We start from the raw sequence: 20,843 nt of genomic DNA, 5'->3' as shown, positions 1-20,843 counted from the left end.
CAGAGAGGATGGAGCTAGGCTGTTCTGAGTGGTAGTAGATGACAGAACAAGGAGCAATGGTCTCAAATTGCAGTGGGGGAGGTCTAGGTTTGATTTTAGGAAAAGCTTCGTCACTAGGAGGGTGGTGAAGCACTGGAATGGGTTACCTAGGGAGATGGTGGAATCTCCATCCTAAGAGATTTTTAAGATGTGGCTTGATAAAGCTCTGGCTGGGATGATTTAGGTTGGGTTGGTCCTGCTTTGAGCAGGGGGTTGGACTAGATGACCTCCTGAGGTCCCTTCCAATCCTAATATTCTATGATATTCTTGAAAGCTTGTCTCTTTCATCAACAGACATTGGTCCGTTAAAAGACATGACCTCACCCACTGTGTCTCTGTTAATATCCTGGGACCAACACAGCTAGAACAACACTGCATACCAGGATTTTTTGAGCATTTTAAACATGCTTTCACATATGTATCATGTATAAGTTATACGATGCGTTTACTAATCATTTGAATACATTTTTAAATATATTTCAATCATTTTGAACAATTTTGAGCCAGATTGGGTAAATATTACGGAAATTCTAGTAAAAAATTCTTTAACTGGTATGGTGTCAAAAGTGGTTGACAGCCAGGTAACTTTGGATGTTCTGTGACTGAAAACTTCAGGGTTTCTTGCGGGAGAACCTTTAACACAAGGTCTCTCAGGTTATTGCCTACATAAAACTGCAAAGAATATGTAGTGCCTCTGTTACTGGGATGGAACGACACAATCATGGGCCTCACCATACAGCCTAAAATGGCACCATTTCTGCTAGGGGCTCTGTTGCTGCTGAACTTTGTTTGGGACCTGGATGCCATGGTGATTGGCGGCTCTAAAATCCCAAAGATGGAGAGATGAGGCTGTGGGGGCATCGGTGAGAGAACTGTGTCTCCTTGGCCTTTGGTTTTACGCTTTGCTTCCACTTTCCCTACTCCTTTTCCCACAGACACCTCTAGGGCCAGGAGTCCAGGCCTGGTGGTGCTGGCTGGTTCTGGTTTGGAGTCAGGGGCTGAACTCTCTGGACCCCTCCTGATTCTCACAAGTAACTCTGGCTGCTGTGGGGGGAGAGAAGAAAGAACCAGCACCACAACTCAGGTCTCCTTTTATTCCCAGGCAGTCTGGGATTGTACAGGGCCAGGCTGAGCTGGGCCTGGTGCATGCGGGGGGTTGTACTCAGAACAGGGAGGCCCTGCAGGGATCATGGCAGGCTGGGAGATCGCCCGGTTGGGGGAATGGAGCAGTGGGTCACTCCAGGCTGGGCATTGGGCTATTTGCCCAGGTCTCAGGAGTGTTATCAGGAGGCTGGTACAAGATGAGCAGTGCTGAGCGTGGCACTGACAGGACGACAGACGTACACTGTGTAAATCCCTGGGCCAGAAGAAGTGAAAGGGGTGATCGGGACCCAGCTACAAGTGGCCAGAATGAAAAGGAATGAGACAAAATCCCAAGCCAGGAAAATGCAGCAGCAAAGATGCCAGGGCCAGAGTCAGTGCTGAGCTCCCCTCCCCACCCACGGGCACGGCCTCTTCACAGCTTTAGTGCTAACGCTCGGCCCTTCCCCAGCCGCCCCCACCTGTGGCCCATCCACTGTGTCGCAAACAGAGCGAATTGAACGTTACATCCCCCTTCTGGGAGCGAGAAACTGAGGCACAGGGAAGTTGTTGCTCAATATGCAAAGAAAGTGTGTGTGTCTCCCTGTGATGGGCGACACAGATGCTTCAGAGCCCAAAATGTGACAGCAAAAACAACGCGGATCCTGTAGCACCTTGAAGATTAACAAATTTCTGCAGGCATAAGCTTTTGTGGGCTGCAACCCACATCATTAGATGCATGAAGTGAAAATCACAGATAAGAAGTATATATATACATCCAAGGGTAAGAAACATAACAATGGGGAGGGCAAGTGCTAACAAAGTCAGTTAGGGTAGATGAGGCCTATTCACAACTGTTGATTAGAAGGTGAGAATGTGTGAACAGTGACAATTACTTCTTGTAATGAGAGAACCATTCTAAGTCCCGATTCAGACCCAGGCTGATTGTGTCAAGTTTGCAGATGAGCTCCAGCTCGGCAGTTTCTCGCTGAAGTCTGTTTTTGAAGTTTTTTTGTAGGAGTATGGCAACTTTCAAGTCAGTTACAGAGTGTCCTGGGAGATTGAAGTGCTCCCCGACTGGCTTATGGAGGTTACCATTTTTTATGTCTGATTTGTGTCCATTTATTCTTTGTGTGGTGACAGTCCGGTTTGGCCAATGTACATGGCAGAGGGGCATTGTGACAGGGTCCCGAGGTCTCAGTTTCTCTTCTACAAACAGGCAGTGCCTGAAACCTGGGAGCCGGAGGGGTAGTTCCATCCTGGGTAGGAAGCCAGCCGATAGACAGATGTTTAAGGAGCTGTTCATCCTGTTCCCTTGTCTGATTTGGTGTCTATAACAGACCTCGCCAGTTCCTCAACTAGCGATGTATCATTTAGTCTATTGATCCACAAGCATTTCCGGCCTGTGCTTCTCCATTGCCAATTAGTCTGAGCTGTAAAACACAGGCCATAGAATTTCACCCAGCTACCCCTGTACTGAGCCCAAGAACCTGTTTGACTAAAACATAACTTCTCTGCACCGTCTCCAGTTTTTCAACATCCTTTTCAAAATGTGGACTCGAGACCTGGAAGCAGCATTTCAGTGTCAGTCTCACCAGTGCTGCTTACAGAGGTAAATGAATTAGCATTTCTATTTGTCCCTGTTTATTTCCCAGGCAGTTAAAGAGATTCTTCTTTCTACATCCCTTGGCACCGGGCTCTGCTTCTCACTGAAGCTTTTCCTGCGCTCTGTGTCAGTCAATGTGCTGGTAGCTGAAGTCTCTCATTATCTCCATTTTATTAGACTTTGTAATCTCTCTGATCTCTGCCACGTTGTGCAGTGAATCTGCTCTTCCTGGTCATGGGGCTGGGATTGTAACCCTACCAGTTTATTGGTGATCCTGTCATGTGTGTTTGAATTTAGACACATTCTACTGTGTGGTCCTCTTCACACAGAACATTGATCTCAGTAGACTCCACACCCCTGGTGTTAGTGGGATGGGGCCGGTTTATGGCTGAGGGCGTTCCGAGGATTGCTGCAAGAGGGGATAAAGGTTATACTTTCAAATTTGCTCATTTTCTTCTCTGAGCAGTGTGAAGCTGTTGATGAAGCAGTGAAGTTCCCTGAACTCTGCCTAATTCATATTAATAGAGCCAAGGAATCGATCCTCCAGGTAAGGATTGAAGCAAAATCTATCAGAGTGTCGCTATATTGGCCTCTACAAATTTCAGAATTCTGTTTTGTTCCTTCTCTGTGGACATCTTGGTCTCCAGGAATGTGTCTGAGCCTGTCAGCCCTGGGGCTGGACTGTTTAACAGAGCTGCCAGGGCTGGGGAGAGCTGCTGGTGTACGAGTTTTGTATAGAAATCAGTGGGATAAGTGTCAAGTTCTGTGAAATTGCTTTTTTTCCTAACTGTAGAAATTTATATTATTTAACTGAGCCTGAGAGTTTGCATGTAGTGCTGGAATGGGTACGTCATTCCAGAGGCTGCTTTGTGTATCGATGGTCTAGATTCCTCCGGGAGCAGTATTTTTTAATACAGTCCATTGCATTTGCTTCTCTTTTTGTGCATGTTGATCATTCGGTTGCTATCTGTTTTAAATGGAATCCTTTATATTATTATGATTCCCTCCTGACTAGATAAGCAAGTCGTGGGTCTGCATCTCCTCCTTTGCCATCAGAATATTGTTTACTCCATCTTGTTTGCTTTTATATGTCTTCAGGTAAGTGTTTGTTTAGTTTTAGCTCGACTGGTTTCTTTTAGTGAGGATTGCTTCATCTCTGCTGAGTTTTAGGACAGAGATCCTTTCTTTGTACAGGTTTTTGGGGATTTATTCTGCTTATTATGCAATGTAGCTCTTAAAATAACTTGACCACTAGCTACAACTTTAGTCCATCCTATCCCATGGAAGGGGAAGATTAATGGAATGTTGACAGCAATTTCACTCTCCACCCAAACAATCCATGCGAGAGGAACGAGTGATGAAGGCAGAGCCTTGGGGGAAGAGGTGGAGCAGGGGTAGGGCTTTGGTGGAAGAGGTGCGGCAGGGGCAAGGCCTCAGGGGTCCAGTTACCAGCAATTAGAAAGGTGACAACCCTGCCTATCCTCCAAGAATGTATCTAGTTTTTTTAATCCAGTTATAGCTTTGACCTTCACAACATCCCCTGGCAATGAGTGCCACAGGTTGACTGCATGTTGTGGGAAGAAATATTTTAAATTTTAAACTTGCTGCCTATTAATCTAATTAGGTGACCTTGTTCTCTCTAAGTGACTCCACCCCCCGGTTAAGGGTTGATGGGAGCTAAAGGGCTCAGAGGTCAAAGCCTCATTACGAAGCTCTCAGCTTTACCTAGCAGGCCGGTAGGCTCAGCACACGGCCCCCCAACCAGAGCACATGATATACCTCAGTCAAGTAGCAAACACACAACAAACAGACAGCAAATTCCCCACAAGAGTCACATGGTCACACCCCCTTCACCTGGAGAACTTCCTTAAAAAAACTTAGTAACTGACTTTTTAAACCCAGAAATATTGTAAATAAATCAACACGAAGTCAACTCACATATTGTATAAAGAGTGTGACAATGTATTTCTTTCATCACATCTGGCACTGATGAGGCCTGGGGTGAATCAGTCCCACTCTGGATTTTTAATACTTCATATTGGTTTCTTTACAATATTTTACAGGATAGGCCTCAGTGTTGGCCTGAGGGCTTCTTTAAACAGAAACAACAACAAAAATAAATTTCCTGTCTCCCACTGGAGCACTGCCTCTCCTCATGCCAGACACCAATTGCCAGGCCAACTCTCCAACCCGCTCTGGGCCCAGCTTTGCTGGGAACCAAGGCCCCTTCCCCAAACAGAAATAAGCACAAAAGTTCCCCTTAAAGGAAAAAAATCCTCTTTACCTAACAGAAGCCTTTTCCCCTTGATGCAGACAACCCTTCTCCAGATTGTTTCTTAACCCTCCTCCCTTCTCTCTCTCACCGGAAGATGTTTTTAAAGGTCACAGGTCGCCCTTAATTAGATTCAGATGTCCATAGTTAACTTGAGGTAACCTCTTTAAATTCACTGGAAAAAGGGCTTTAACAATTCTAAGACTGATTATAGAATCATAGGGTTGAAAGGAAGCTCAGGAGGTATCTAGTCCAACTTCCTGCTCAAAGCAGGACCAAACTCAAACTAAATCATCCCAGCCAGGGCTTTGTCAAACTGGGCCTTAAAAACCTCTAAGGATGGAGATTCCACCAACTCCCTAAGTAACCCATTTCAGTGCTTCACCACCCTCCTAGGGAAAAAGGTTTTCCAAATATCCAACCTAGACCTCCCCCTGCAACTTGAGACCATTGCTTCTACTTCTGCCATCTACCACCACTGAGAACAGCCTAGCTCCATCCTCACCTGTAAACTTAAACCAGAGATTCTCAACAGACTTTTCTCCAGTTTCATACTGGAGCTCTGAGCAATCATAGTGCTCTCTTACATACAGTGCAACTCCTCCACCTTTTCTTCCCACCTTCAACCACTCTTCCAGCACGGTCCAGCTTGACTTTGTCACAAGGGATATTAACCAATTCCTCTACACTACATACTCATCTTCCTTTAGTGTAAAAGGGCATTAGAAAAGTACACATATATTACTATCAAAACTACTATCATTCAATATACAACATGCAACGAATTCACACCAAAAAGCAGATCTTTTTTGAGTGTTTGCTCATGTCCATTCCACTATAGGTGTGTGAATGCCTCCATGCACGGTTCCTGGAACGTTTTTCCCCTTAGCAGATCCCATAGGGGCGGCTCTGGTGCTCCCTGGAGCCCCGTGCGCATACTGCAGTATATGAGGCACTGCCGGCCCTATGCCCCCTCTGTTCCTTCTTTCCGCCCATGGCAGTTACTGGAACTGCCTGCGCTTCCACTGCAAGCACTTTATTCCCTGTGTTTAAACGTTAAACTAGGTTTTTTGTGTTAATTAGTTCGTTAGATTAGTAACTGCTGTAGTGGTAGTTAGACATTTGAAAATAGTCTAGCTTAGTTTTTTACCAGGAGCAAGTATGCTCCGGTGTCATGGCTTCAAACCGTGCGTTCCGGCGGGAAGGCTTTCCCGCTAACTGACCCCCACTGCCGGACTGACCTGCATCGCGGTGGAGAGCGAAGTCACCCGCCCGACACTGCTCCGGCACCGAAAAGTTTGTCAGCAAGTACGCGGTGCTGATCCTGGTCACTGGAGACAGTCTTGGTACCAAGGAGCCGGGCGGTGCAGAACCTGGATGCTGGAGTCGGACTCGGCACCGAGGAGTTCGCCAGGCGGTGCAAAACCCGGTAGCCGGAGACAGGCTCGGCACCGAGGAGTTCACCCTGCACCGAGGCAGCAATGAAACCCGGATGCGGGAGATGGACTCAGCACCAAGGAGTTCACCCTGCACCGAGGCAAGCCCAGGTGCTGCAGACAGCCTCGGCATCGAGGTTTCGCCCCCGTACTGAGGCTCCGCCAAACTTGGTGGCCAGAGACAGACTCAGGACCGACGTGTTCACCCTGCACCGAAGCTGGGCAGAGCTGGTCACTGGAGCTTGACTCAGCGCCAAGACGCATGCAGAGTGCAAAAGCCCTTGGGACCCTGTGCCTACTAAGGGCATCTACGACCGTCTGGAGGGGGGTTCCCCAAAGGGAATCAGTCTGTACTGGTCTGCAGCACAAGGTGTTCATGGTGCTGCTTCCTCCCTCCCTGGTCATGGGGCAGGGGCGCTCGCCAATGCCATTCGTCCGTAGCAATCAGAGACCTTTATATTCGATCTCCCGCCCTCCCCTCCTGCATACAGTCCTGCTCAACTAGGAGGGGCTAATCAGATGCCATCTCGATTGTTCCAGCTGGCCATGCCGGCATGGGTTCAGCGTGCTGCTGTATTTCTCAATCGCCTGCCTCAGGAGCCTCCGAGACAGCACGACTCCAGCTCCCAGGATCACGGTCACCTGTGGTGCACTGACTTGGATCCCCCACACCTCTGGGAGTGATAGATCGGTGGCCGAGGGTTGATGAGCGAGCCGCTCAGAATAGGCCCAGTGTGTACCGATGGGTAGCAGGAAACCCTCCATGCAGGCTGTGTACCGGGTTAAGTGGAAGTGGATGTTGCCTGCCGGGAGCAGTCCCGAGATACTCTGCCTGGCCTCTCACCAGGGGAGGCGATCGGGGAAGTACTTGTTGCAGCTAAAGCTCCAGGGACCGACTGTGGCCTCCCTGAAGCCCCACCTAGCAGCCATATCATGCACCCATCGACTGCTGGAAAGGGGACTGCGGTCTTCCCGTCAGATGGCGGTTCAGTCCCTGAAGGGGATGGGAGGCTCTATCCGTAGGCCTGCGACCCAGTGCTTCCCTGGGATCTCAACCTGGTCCTTCCCAGACCACAGGCATCTCCCCCCGGAACCCATGGCATCATGCCCTCTACTCTGGACTTCTGAGAAGGTGGCCGTCCTGGGGGTATTTACCTCAGCAAGGAAGGTCTCCAGGATCAAAGCTCTGACCCCAGAGCTCCTCCCTCATACTGTAGTCTATGAGATAAGGTTCAGTTGAGACCGCACCGGGCCCTCTGGCCCTAGGTGGTTGCCAGTCTCATTGGAACAATCATATATTCTCCCTAGGTTTCCCTGAACCTCACGGCTCATAGGAGAGGAGAAGGCAGCACTCGCTAAAACACGAGTGGGGCCCTGGCTTATATATCAGATGTACAAGGCCGTTCTGGAGAGCGACGCAGCTCTTCTTCGCAGCATCCGGCTGGATGAAAGCTTCACCGGTCTCTGGCCGCCGCAAATTCCTTGTGAATAATCTCCTGCATCGCGTTTGGCCACGAGCAGATGAAAGTGCCGCTTCCGGATGCCACCACAGCTCACTCAGCAGAGCTCAAGCTCCATCCACACACTTCCTAGTGGAAGTGCCAGGGCAGGGCATCTGCAGAGCAGCTGCCAGGCTGGTGGTGCAGACCTTCACGTCCCACCACGCCTCTGTCCAAGGTGCAGGAAGACGTGGGCTTCAGCAGAGCTGGGCTGAGGGCAGCTCACCGGTAACTCCGGCCCACCTCCAATGTATTGCTTGTTAGTCACCTATAGTGGAATGGACGTGAGCAATCACTCAAAGAAGAAAACAAGGTTACTTACCAGTAGCTGATGTTCTTCGAGATGTGTGGCTCATGTCCATTCCACACCCACCCTCCGTCCCCGCTGCCGGAGTTGGCGGAAAGAAGGGACTGAGGGGGCATAGGCCTGGCAGTGCCTCATATACCGCGGCATGTGCGCGGGGCTCCAAGGGGTGCCAGAGCTGGCCCTATGGGATCTGCTAAGGGGAACAAATTCCAGGTAATCGTGCACGGAGGCGTGCACAAACCTACAGTGGAATGAGCAACACATCTTGAAGAACAGCAGTTAATGGTAAGTAACCTTGTTTTTCCAGCTTCTTTCAGATAACATCTCGTAGGCATCACAACAGTATCTAGTGCAGAGTCTGCATTTTCAGTGTCACTGTATCAGCAACATCTCTCTGCTCTGCATTGTTCAGGTTGCTTGTAGTAGAAACAGGGTCCGACTCACTGGAGCTATCGCCAGTCACTGTCTGTGGCTGTACTGCAGGGTTGGTATTTTCAAAAGGTGTCACTGGTGTAAAAACATCCTGTGGAACTTGTGCTCAAAAGCTAGTTTACATGTTTTCTCCAGACATGTTTGGTGCCACTTCAGCCTGATAAGGCAGAGGGACCAGTCTGTGATGCAAACACTGCAGGTTTCCGTGAATTATCTTGGTTGTCCTTTACTTAGAGTTTTTCTCATATGTGACGACTGCACAGCTGGGTGTGACTGTTTATGGCCATTTGCTCACCTTGTATCATATCAAAAACTGGCTGAGAATCTGAAAGTGGAAGGCATCTTGGGTGAAAGTGATCATGAAATGATAGAATTCATGATTCTAAGGAAAGGTAAGTCGGAAAAGAGGACAATAAAAATAATGGATTTCAAAAAGGCAGATTTAGCGAACTCAGGGAGCTGGTAGGTAAGATCCCATGGGAAGCAAGTCTAAGGGGAAAAACAATTCAAGAGAGTTGGCAATTTTTCAAGGAAACATTATTAAGGACACAAGAGCAAACTATCTTCTGCATAGCAAAGATAGGAAGTATGGCAAGAGACCATCCTGGCTTAACCTGGCGATCTTCAATGATCTGAAACTCAAAAAGAGTTCTACAAAAAATGGAAACTAGGTCAAATGACAAAGGATGAATATAAACAAACAACACAAGAATATTGGGACAAAATTAGGAAGACGAAGGCACAAAAATGAAATTAACCTAGCTAGAGACATAAAGGGTAACAAGAAAACATTCTACATATATATTAGAAGCAGGAGGAAGACCAAGGACAGGGTAGGTCCATTACTCAGTGAGAGGGGAAAAACAATAACAGAAAATGTGGAAATGGCAGGGGTGCTGAATGACTTTTATTTTTAGTTTTCACAAAAAGTTAGTAGCAATAGGATGTCTAACACAGTGAATACCAGTGAAAATGAGGTAAGATCAGAGGCTAAAACAGGGAAAGAACAAGTTACAAATTACTTAGACAAGTTACATGTCTTTGGCTTGGCAGGGCCTGATGAAATACATCCTAGAATACACAAGGAGTTGACTGAGGAGACTCATGGACGACAGAAGAGATTCCAGAGGACTGGAAAAGGACACATAAAGTGCCAGTCTATAAAGAGGGAAATAAGGACAACCTGGGGAATTACAGACCTGACAGCTTAACTTCAATACTCAGAAAGATAACAGAGCAAATAATGAAGCAATCAATTTGAAAAGACTTAGAAAAATAATAAGATGATAAGTAACAGTCAGCGTGGATTTTTCAAGAACCAATCATTTCAAACCAAACTAATAACTTTCTTTGACAAGGTGTGACATGTCTGTGCCTAGGATAGCCCACCTGAAAATGCCAAGGTGAGGGCAGGCTGCAGTAGGGAGAACAAATTCTCCCAAAACTGGTGGTTAGCATGAAGTTAGTTTCACCAACCGTCACAGACAATGCTCCTGATTCCCTACATTGGTTATCAAGAAGCCCCAAAAAAGAAATACACAGCTCCCTTTATTGCATTTCAGTCTCTGGCTCAGTTTCAGCAACTAGGTCCAATAAAGAGATAAGTTATTTAAAACTCTATTCACTTTACCAAAATGTTTTCCTGATCCCCAGAGGGTCAGCCACATTGCCAGATCAATGTTAGTTAGGATCTTACCCAAAATACCACGCTGCCAGCCAATCCTTTAGTAAGGAAAACTGAAGGTTTATTAAAAAAGAAAAGAAACAAACAAGAGGAGAGATGTTAAATGATCAAAGCAATCAGACATATACAAATGCCTTCAAAGTCCATATATTCCAGATTCTTAGCAGTATTGGAGTTTACAGGCTTGTACAGTTCCTCTGGAGTACATCCAGTACCTGAATGGGTCTCAGTCCTTTGTTTCACAGCTTCAGATGTAGAATAGTTGATCCAGAGGTAGGAAGCAGGAATGAAGACAAAACGGAGATGGTGAAGCTGCATTTTATGGTTTCTGCCATGTGGCTTCTACCTCCTGTGTTTCAAACACAAACTGCTAGCACATAGGCAGGGAAAAGCTCTTGGAGTTGCTGTCCACAGGCATGTCCCTACATGTCCTGATGACTCAGAGGCAATTGGCTTCTCTCCCTGAGCTCATTGTCTAGCTGATGGCCCTTGATTGGCCCTTGATCAGGCTGGACAGTGCTGAGGCTAATCTGTTAGGAGTTTAACCCAGTAGCACGGCACAAGATTTTGGATACAGATACATAACACATATCCATAACTTACAATACAAAGCTGATACATACACAAACAACATTATCATACTTAGGAAATTATAACCTTTCCAATGGTACCTGACATGGTGTATCTCATATGAACTATTGCAATTTTGCAATATTGATATCAATGGTCACTCCTAATCCAGACAGCATCACACAGGGTAACAAGCCTTGTGGCTAGGGGGAAGTGGAAGATCTTGATTTTAATAAGGCTTTTGATACTGTCTCGCATGACCTTCTCATAAGCAAACTAGGGAAATAGAACCTAGATGGAACTAATATAATGTGGATGCAAAACTGGTTGGAAAACAATTCCCAGAGAATATTTAACAATGGTTCACAGTCAAGCTTGAAGGGCATATTGAGTGGGATCTGGTTCTATTCAATATCTTCATCAGGCATCAGTGACTTAGGTAATGGCACTTATGAAGTTTGCAGACAATACCAAGCTGAGAGAGGTTGCAAGTGCTTTGGAGGATCAGATTAAAATTCAAAATGATCTGGACAAACTGGAGAAATGGTCTGAAGTAAATTGGATGAAATTCAATAATGACAATGCAAAGTACTCCACTTATGAAGGAACAATCAACTGCACACATACAAAATGGGAAATGGCTATCTAGGAGGTGTACTGTGGAAAGGGATCTGGGGATCATAATGGATCACAAACTAAATATGAGTGAACAGTGTAACACTGTTGCAAAAAAACCTAAACATCATTCTGGGATGTATTAGCAGGAGTGTTGTAAGCAAGACAGAAGAAGTGAGTCTTCTGCTCTACTCCACATGAATTAGGCCCCAACTTGACTATTATGTTCAGTTCTGGGCACCACATTTCAGGAAAAATGTGGACAAACTGAATAAAGTCCAGAGAAGAGCAACAAAAATGATTAAACATCTAGAAAACATGATCTATGAGCAAAGACTGAAAGAACTGGGTTTGTTTAGTATGGAGAACAGACGACTAAGGGGGGACATGATAACAGTTTTCAAGTACATGAAAGGCTGCTAGAAGGAAGAGATAGAATAATTGTTTTTGTTAACCTCTGAGAACATGACAAGAAGCAATGGGTTTAAATTGAAGGAAGAGCGGTTTAGGTTGGACATTAACAAAAATATCTGGGCAGTAAAGCACTGGAATAAATTGCCTAAGGAGGTTGTGGAATCTCTGTTATTGTAGGTTTTTAAGGGTAGGTGAAACAAACACCGGTCAGGGATGGTCTAGATTAGGGGGTCTTAAACAGGGGGTTGCGAGGTTAGTATAGGGGGGGTCATGAGCTGTGATCCCCCGTGCATGCAGGTAAGGGTGACATGGCATGGGAGGGGTCATCACTTTTTGGGGGGGAGGATTCTTCACAGCCTGAAATATTTTCAAAGGGGGTCCCAAACAAAAAAAGTTTGAGAACCCCCGGTCTAGATAATACTTAGTCCTGCTGTGAGTGTGGGGGACTGGACTAGAAGACTTCTCAAGGTCCATGCCAATCCTATGATTCTATGAACACACCACTTTAACAAGTCCAGATGAGACCTTAAATTATATCCCTTAAAAAACATCACTGGTGTCTCATTTGTAGAAGCAGGTTCTGCATTCCTACTGGCCACCAGAAAGTTCAGCCTTGCATTGGAAGCTACACTTATCTGAAGCCACAGTGCAAATCACTCATTTGAATGTCTGGATAAACCTTTCCACTAATCCATTTCTGGCAGGATACTACGGGAGATGATGTAACGTGTGATAGCATTTCTTTTGACAAACAGTTGCAATTCTTTAGATGTGAATTGAGTTCCCCTGCCACAGCCTGTTAAGGAACCATGTAAACAATAGTCTAATTCTTCAGTTACCTGCCCTGAACTAGCTGAATTCATATGGAATATTTCAAGCCACTTAGAATGGGCGTCTGCTGCAACCAAAAACATATGTCCCAAAAAGTGCCCAGCATAGTCTATGAATGGGATGGATTCGCTGTCATAGGGATAGACCTTCTATTTCTTTCTATTTCCCTCGATGGCATCCATTTATAACAGTCTGGAAATCATAGAATCATAGAAGATTAGTGTGATACGACCCGTGCCCAGGGTAGCCAACTGATAATGCCAAGGTCAGGGCAGGCTGCAAAAGGAGAGCAGATTCTCTCCATGCTGGTGGGTGACACTGAAGCCCGGCTTCCCAACCAGCCACAAACTGCTTCTGATTACCCCACACTGGATATCACAAAGCCAGTCCACAAATGCCCACAGCCCCCTTCACTGCATTTCAGCTTCAGGCTCCCAAATCAGCACCAGTTCCAGTAAAGAGACCAGTTACTAGAACTCTCTGCTCTTTACTAAAAAGGTTCCCTCTGACCCCAAAGGGTCAGCCACAGCACCAGATCAATGTGAGTTTGGATCTGACCTAAAATACCACGCTGGCAGCCAATCCTTTAGTATCTAAACAAGAGAAATGTTAAAGGGTCAAAGTAAATCACAGATATACAAATGATTAAAAGTCCATATACTTCAGGTTTCTGGATTTGCAGGCTTGTGTAGTTCTTTCTGGTTCTTTCTGGTTCACACCTGGATGGGTCTAAGTCCTTCAGTTCAGTTGCAAGATGAATAGATCCAGAGATAGGCGTGTGTCTGCAGCTGGACAGGAGCAACGACAAGATGGTTTCTCTGGTTTGATCTTATAAACCCCCTCCCTTGGCCATGCGGCCTGTGGACAGTTACCAGACCTAAAATGGAGTCCATAGTCACATGGGCCAATCCTGGTGACTCCTCCGGTGTGCCTGGGGTCCATAGTCACATGGGACAGTCCTGATGCTTCATCAGGTAGGCTGCCTGCAATGGAGTCCAGAGTCACCTAAGCAGGTTCTGGTGACTCAGTGGTGATGCTGGCATCTCCCTCAGGGCCCCTTGCACCTGGGAATGCCTTAATGCCCAGGCAGCACAATTTGAAATACAGATATCTCAAATACATCTATAACTTCCATTTCACATATCACACATGAACACAAGTATTATTCTCTTACTCAGCACATTATCACCGTCCTAACAGTACCTGACATGGCCTATCCCACATGGATTATTGTGATTCTGCCATGCTGATGTCACACAATATACTAAATGCCTCCCCACTCAAGCCAGCCCACATGACACCCCCAACGCGAGACTGGTGTAGAAAGGAGTAATCGAAGCTCCTGAATACACCTCAGGGGCCTCCCCTATCCAGACAGCATGACAATTAGGATTGGAAGTGACCTCATAGGGTCATCTAGTCCAACCCCCTGCTTAAAGCATGGTGGATAAAACTCACACAGGGAGAACACAGGTAGGAGGAGATCATGTTGTGTGTGTAACCGTGCTGCTGGTGTGTTTTAGGGCTGGATCAGTCTCTCAGCTACCATCATGGCTTACACTGGAGTTACATCAATTGAGATGCCAGCCCTGGGCCGTCCTCTGCAGCTGGGGATGCTGTATGACTGCCGCAGCGACATGTTCATACCAGGTATGTTTAGACCTGCACCTAGCACCACTCGTGTTTGTTGTTTACAGACCACTTGCCAACTTAGCCACCCTGCAGGGCCTTTTCAACAGGAGAACCTGGTTCAGGCTTTGCTCCTTTGGGATGGCAGCAGCTGTGAGAGAGGAAAGTGACTGGTTAGATCTAACACTGGGATGCAGTGAAACAGGAGTGAAATGTTTAAAGGGTGCTTAGACAGAAAGCATTTTCCAGACACTTACGAGGCAATAACTTCCACTGCTTAGACAAAACCTCCATGTTTGTTAGGAAGAAACACTAAGAGCAGCTTGAGAAATGTCGAACAAGCCATTGGAGTGACTTGGATAATCTGAGGCCTGCGCCAAGCAGCAAAGCAAGATGGTCAGTGTCCCAGTCCTTGCTCACTGATGTGCAGAAGAATAACATTTCCATAGTGTCTTCCCCAACCTTCCTGGGCTCTCTGTTCCTGCTGCAATGGGTACCACGTCTGAGAGAAAAGCTGGTCCAAGGGGGAGCTGGCCGGGGCATGCAGGAGACCTGGGTTTAAATTCTTGGTCTGCCCCAGCTCCCTATGTGCCATCGGGCTGGTCATGCAGGGTGGAATCCATGAAGCAATTTAGGCTTCTGACTTCTATTTGAAATCAGGGGAAATTAGGAGCCTTCACAGAAGACGGAAGAATAGGACAGAAGAATCCCATGCACAGCTACAGACTGGGGACTGATGAGCTAGGCAGCAGTTCTGCAGAAAAGGACCTGGGGGTTACAGTGGATAAGAAGCTGGATATGAGTCAGCAGTGTGCCCTGGTTGCCAAGAAGGCTAATAGCATATTGGGCCGCATTAGGAGGGGCATTGCCAGCAGATCATGGGAAGTGATTATTCCCCTCTATTCGGCATTGGTGAGGCCGCATTTGGAGTATTGTGTCCAATTTTGGGCCCCCCACTACAACAAGGATGTGGAGAAGTTAGAGAGAGTCCAGCGAAGGGCAACAAAAATGATGAGGGGGCTGGAGCACAAGACTTATGAGCAGAGGCTGAGGGAACTGGGCTTGTTTAGTCTGCAGAAGAGAAGAATGAGGGGGGATTTGATAGCGGCCTTTAACTACCTGAAAGGGGGTTCCAGGGAGGATGGGGCTAGACTGTTCTCGGTGGTGGCACATGACAGGACAAGGAGCAACGGTCTCAAGTTACAGTTGGGGAGGTCTAGGTTGGACATTAGGAAAATGTTTTTCCCTAGGAGGGTGGTGAAGCACTGGAATGGGTTACCTAGGGAGGTGGTGGAATCTCCATCTTTAGAGGTTTTTAAGATGCAGCTTGACAAAATCCTCACTGGGATTATTTAGCTGAGGTTAGTCCTGCTTTGAGCAGGGGGTTGGACTAGATACCTCCTGAGGTCCCTTCCAACTCTGTGATTCTATGATTCTATGAAATAACTACCACATTAGTTAATGCAAGTGAAACACAGACATTAATTGTTAATTTGGTGTAAGAATGTCCAAGCTACGGATCAAGTCTCCCCAACTGTTGTCTGTTCTCGTTAGGAGAAAAGGAGGATTTCTGCACATTCAGACATTCAGGTTTCTTTGGGCAACTGCCCTGATTCTGCCCCCACAAGGCCACAGAGCTCAGCCTTGGCTCATCAGCCTGCTCCCTGGCCCTATTTGAACTCCAAGGTTGCGTGAGGCTGTAGTGCTCCAGTCAGGGGAAGGTGGAGTGTGTTCATACTTAAATGATGATCTTGCTTCCCATGCTGAAAATCCCACTGTAACAGCTCTGTGACGTTATTTACCATCATGAAGAACAGGAAGGTTTATCTGAATTTCCTGTGAATAACAAGGTCCACACACCCAGCTCTTCCTGGAAACAAAAGGATCATCCAGATTCAGAGATGGGGAACTGGAATACAAAGCTTTCGTTCTCCATGCAGGGATATTGTCCCCTGATTCTGTGATTCAGGGCTGGCACTTCCCTTCTGCCTGTGGCTGACAGGTCTGGGTCGGCCCCCACTGCAGGCAGGCTGAAGGCCCCTCAGGTATGTCCAATTGGGGGTGTGGTTTCCATCTGGAGCAGAGATACACACGCTAGCTCTGATCGAGGTGGCTTGATAAGAGCGTAGCTGTGACAGTGGGAGGGTGGGAGGGGCTAGCCATCTTCAGTACGCACCTAGCATCTCGGCTGGGTACGTGCGTGGGGAAGCTAGCCCTTCCCTCGTGCCGCCAGGGCTGCACTCTCTTTGTAGTGCAGTAGCACTGAGCAGGCTCCCTCCTCAAACTGGGAATTCCTTCTTCAAGCTGGGAATGACACCCCCAGTTTCAAGTGCAGACGTGCCCAGCATAGCAGATCTGTGACCTTCCTGACTTGAAGAAAGGAATGTTTCAAGTAAACTCAGATTAAATTTCCTCTCACTGAACAAAAACACTTCTTCACACTTCCGCAGATGGTCAGTGCACTCTGCACCTTGCTCTCTAAACTAGTGGTGCGCACACCCGGCACGACACAACTCTCAGTAATGCTGGTGTGATCCTGACACTTGCACTTGGACACCATGGTGATCGGTGCCTTCATAATAATGATAATACAGTGTATTGATTATTGCTATTGGTGTGGCAGTAGCACCCATGGACCCCAGTAAAGGATCAGGGCCCCATTACAAGCCACTGTCGCTATACACAGTAAAAAGGCAGCCCCTGCCCTAAAGATCTTAAAATCTGGATGGTGACAAGATGCAGCAGAGAGATGAGAACAGTGGAGGTGGAGGAGGGGGAGAGTGAGGTAACCGGACAGTTAACACATTATTACACAGACAGCCAGGTAGGTAGATGGATGGGGGTGAAAACCGAGCTTGTTTTAAGACTGAGTTTGATTAATTTATGGAGGGGATGATGTGATGAGATTGTCTCTAATCTGCCACTGTTAGTAGCAAGTATCTCCAACGGCTGGAGATGGGGCACTAGATGGGGAGGGCTCTGAGTTACTACAGAGAATTCTTTCCCAGCTGTCTGGCTGGTGAGTCTTGCTGACAGGCTCAGGGTCCAACTGATTGAGATACTTTGGGTCGGGAAGGAATTTTCCACCAGGTCAGATTGGCAGAAACCCTGGGTTTTTTGCCTTCCTCTGCAGTTTGGGGCACAGGACACTGTTGATTTGGACTAGAGTAAATGGCGGATTAACTTTAACTCTTTACATCAATATCTCAGGACATCAGTAACTCAGCCAGAGGCAATGGGTCTATTACAGGAGTGGGTGGGTGAGATTCTGTGACCTGCATTGTGCAGGAGATCAGACTAGATGATCACGATGGACCCTTCTGGCTTTAAAGTCTACGAGTCTATGAGATGGACAGACAGATTCTAACAGAAGGTCAGATATCAGGGCAGAGTGATTTGAGCCCTCAGTGCTGTTGTTTTGTTGCTCATGATGTATCTTTAATATGGCACAACTTATTACATTACATTGGAACAGTTTTGTATCTTCTCCAGTGATCACTGACTCTGTGCTCCTGTGGAATTTTCCAGGTATCACTTTATGGGGCATCGAGGCTCTTAAGAGAGACGTGGAGACAATGCCAAAGCACAATACTGAATTCCAGATCATTGCATCTGACACCATTGAAGACAAGGCCTCTCTTCTCAGTCTGTCTGGGTCCCTGAAGGCCAGTCTCCTGGGGGGGATGGTGGAAGTAGGTGGATCTGCAGCATTTTTAAATGATACCAAGAAATCAAAACATCATGCTCGAGTGGTTCTCCATTACTCAGTAACAAACAGGTATAAGCAGCTGACCATGAGCCAGTTGGGGACTGATAACATCGTTTATCCTGCTGTGTTTGACCATGGCACAGCCACCCATGTGGTCACAGCTGTGCTGTACGGGGCTCAGGCTTTCTTTGTGTTTGACCGGGAGGTTTCTTCATCAGACAGTGTGGGAGAGATAGAGGGAAACATGAAACTGATGGTAGAAAAGATACCAAAGGTTTCCGGAGCAGCAGACGGGTCTGGGGAGAAGAAGAACAAGGAAGAAGAAAAAACTGAAAATTTCAGTTGCAAATTTTATGGCGATTTTGCTCTTGAGAACAACCCGGTTACTTATCATGATGCCATGGAAGTTTACTCCACTCTCCCTAAGCGGCTTGGAGTCTCTGGTGAAAATGCCGTACCTGTGCGAGTCTGGCTGTACCCGCTGAGCCTGCTGGATTCCAGAGCTGCTCAGCTAGTGCGCGAGATCAGCTCGGTGCTGATTAACGATGTTCAAAGTGCCATGGAGCACCTGACGGAGTGCGACGTCCGGTGCAACGACATGGTGAGGGACAGAGCTGCTACGGCCTTCCCCGAGATCAAGAGGAAAATCCAGCAATTCAGAGATCTGTGTAAACAACACAGACAGACCTTCCAAAAAGAGCTAGCAAGAATGTTGCCCTCTATCCGAGGCGGCGGAGCAGAGGAAGGGGCTCTGGTGGACATTATAACCAACAAGGAGCAGTCGCCATTCGGTGCCCAGGAACTCAATGAATTTCTGGGTAAGAAACAGGCAGAGATGGATTTTGTCAATTCCTACCTTGCTGATCTAGAGGGGGTGGAAGTCATATCCTCCCAGAGCGAGCTACAACGAACAGTTCTTAGCCCCAGGCATGACTTCGTTGTCTCTCTTGCACTCACTTCACTGCATAACGAGGAATCCTATTTATCAGAATTGAACCTTTGGCTGCGGAGACAATTTACGAAGAAAACTCATGATCCAGCATTAGCCAATTCTACCTGGGAGAAACCAAAATCCAAACAGTGGTTTGAGGAAGAAGAGATAAGAAGAAAAGCACAACAAGCCATAAAGTCCTTCTCTGACTTTGTTCATGTCAATAAATCTAACGGGAAGACCCAGTTCATTGTGGCCTCTATTCCAGACAAGGACAATCCCGGAGCTTCCATTTACCTGTATGAAAACAGAGAGCTGGTCAGCACCAGTTTTGAGCCGCCATCAAAACCTCTTCCTGCCCTGATTGATGTAATCAGACATGACCGTGTGCAGCTCACGTTTAACCCAGCAGCCTATGGAAGGGCTGAGATATCCGGCTATCGGGTAGAATACAGAATTACAGGGCAGGAGAACTGGACGGCTGTGAATGTAAATAACGAACAAGAGACATTCACAGTAACCGGGCTACGTGCAAACACCGAGTACCAGTTCCGATACGCTGCAGTGAGCAAACCAGGGCTTAGCGTGAGCAGCGACGTGAGGGATACTGTGAAGACTCTTCCTACCAGCCCTCCCGGAAACCTGTCAACAACTACAGTAGAATCTTCTGCCATCGCCCTCATCTGGGAGAGTCCCAGTGTCATTGGAGATGGAGTCAGTATAAGGGAGTACAAGGTGGAATATAAGGAGGAGGCAGGAGATACGAGTCAGGAGGGGAAAGACAAATGGCTGGAACGAAGGACAGGAAAGAAAACAGAGTTCTGTATTGTTGAAGGATTGATTCCTGAGACGCCCTGCAGATTCCGGGTGTCGGCTGTGTGTGCAGATGGGGCTTTGAGTGACCCAAGTAAGGAGACGTCTATTTCAACTCTTAAGGTAGGAGAAAATGCAAATAAATGTGCATAGTGCTTACTTAAATACACATTTCCAGTATCACCCACCTGACCCCTCCCTCTCATCCTGGTGTCTGGTACTACTGGGACTTCCAGTCTGTCAGTGTTGATGACTTTTCTTCTACTGCAGCCTCTCCTGTTCTCCCACTCTTCCCTCTCCTGCACGGATTCAGTCGTTGTCTCTCCACTCTGTACTCTTCATCGCCCTCGATTCCTTTGCCTCTCTCAAACACCTCTGGGTCTGCCCTGCCAATCCCCCTCCCCGAGCTCTGACAAACCCGCCATCTGCCTTCTCTACTCCTGCTGTGGCTGAGCATATGGTAGAAACCCCACCATCATGCTGACATCCTCCACTACCAGTTCACTCTCTCCTCCTTCAGCTCTGCCACCTTTCTGGGCAAGCAACGAAACTTTAGTATTATTGAAACCCATGCTTCCAATGCAGGCTCATTTGGACACAATTATATGTAAGGTCAGAAATCAATAGACTTGGCAGAATTCAATTTTTATGTGTTTTTATAATTTGGCTGGATAATATCAATATTTGTTTTCAAGCATTTTTTCAATTTTCATCTATTTATATTTTCACAGTTGTGCAAAATTATGGGGGAAGAGGGCTGTCCAATATCACATGTCAAAATATACACAAATTTTTTTAAAATCAACTCTAATAAGATATCAAGCAGCATTTTCCTACTTTGCCTATCTGTAAATTTCTATTTTCAGTGGAAATATTTTTGTTGGTTTATCCATATATGCTGAACTCACTGTTTACCAACATTTACCAATAAAAATCTTATCTTTTCAAGCTTCAATATCTAGGAACAAAAGGCTAA

General features: G+C 46.8%; 1 protein-coding gene across 1 annotated transcript; it reads left to right on the top strand.

Annotated features, from left to right (window-relative positions):
• Positions 1 to 14,335: 14,335 nt before the first annotated feature.
• On the top strand, positions 14,336 to 20,020 carry LOC137147319 (stonustoxin subunit alpha-like). Its single transcript, XM_067539332.1, has 2 exons — positions 14,336 to 14,435; positions 17,943 to 20,020. The coding sequence occupies exons 1-2, from the start codon at positions 14,336 to 14,338 to the stop codon at positions 20,018 to 20,020; spliced, it is 2,178 nt and encodes a 725-aa protein (XP_067395433.1).
• Positions 20,021 to 20,843: the final 823 nt, after the last annotated feature.

This window comes from Emydura macquarii, unplaced genomic scaffold (genome assembly GCF_026122565.2).
Source record: "Emydura macquarii macquarii isolate MOO-44397 ecotype Brisbane River unplaced genomic scaffold, CSIRO-AGI_Emac_v2 contig_530, whole genome shotgun sequence".
Taxonomy (NCBI): domain Eukaryota; kingdom Metazoa; phylum Chordata; order Testudines; family Chelidae; genus Emydura; species Emydura macquarii.
Note: the sequence above shows the minus strand (reverse complement) of the source record. Positions and strands in the feature narration are given on the sequence as shown.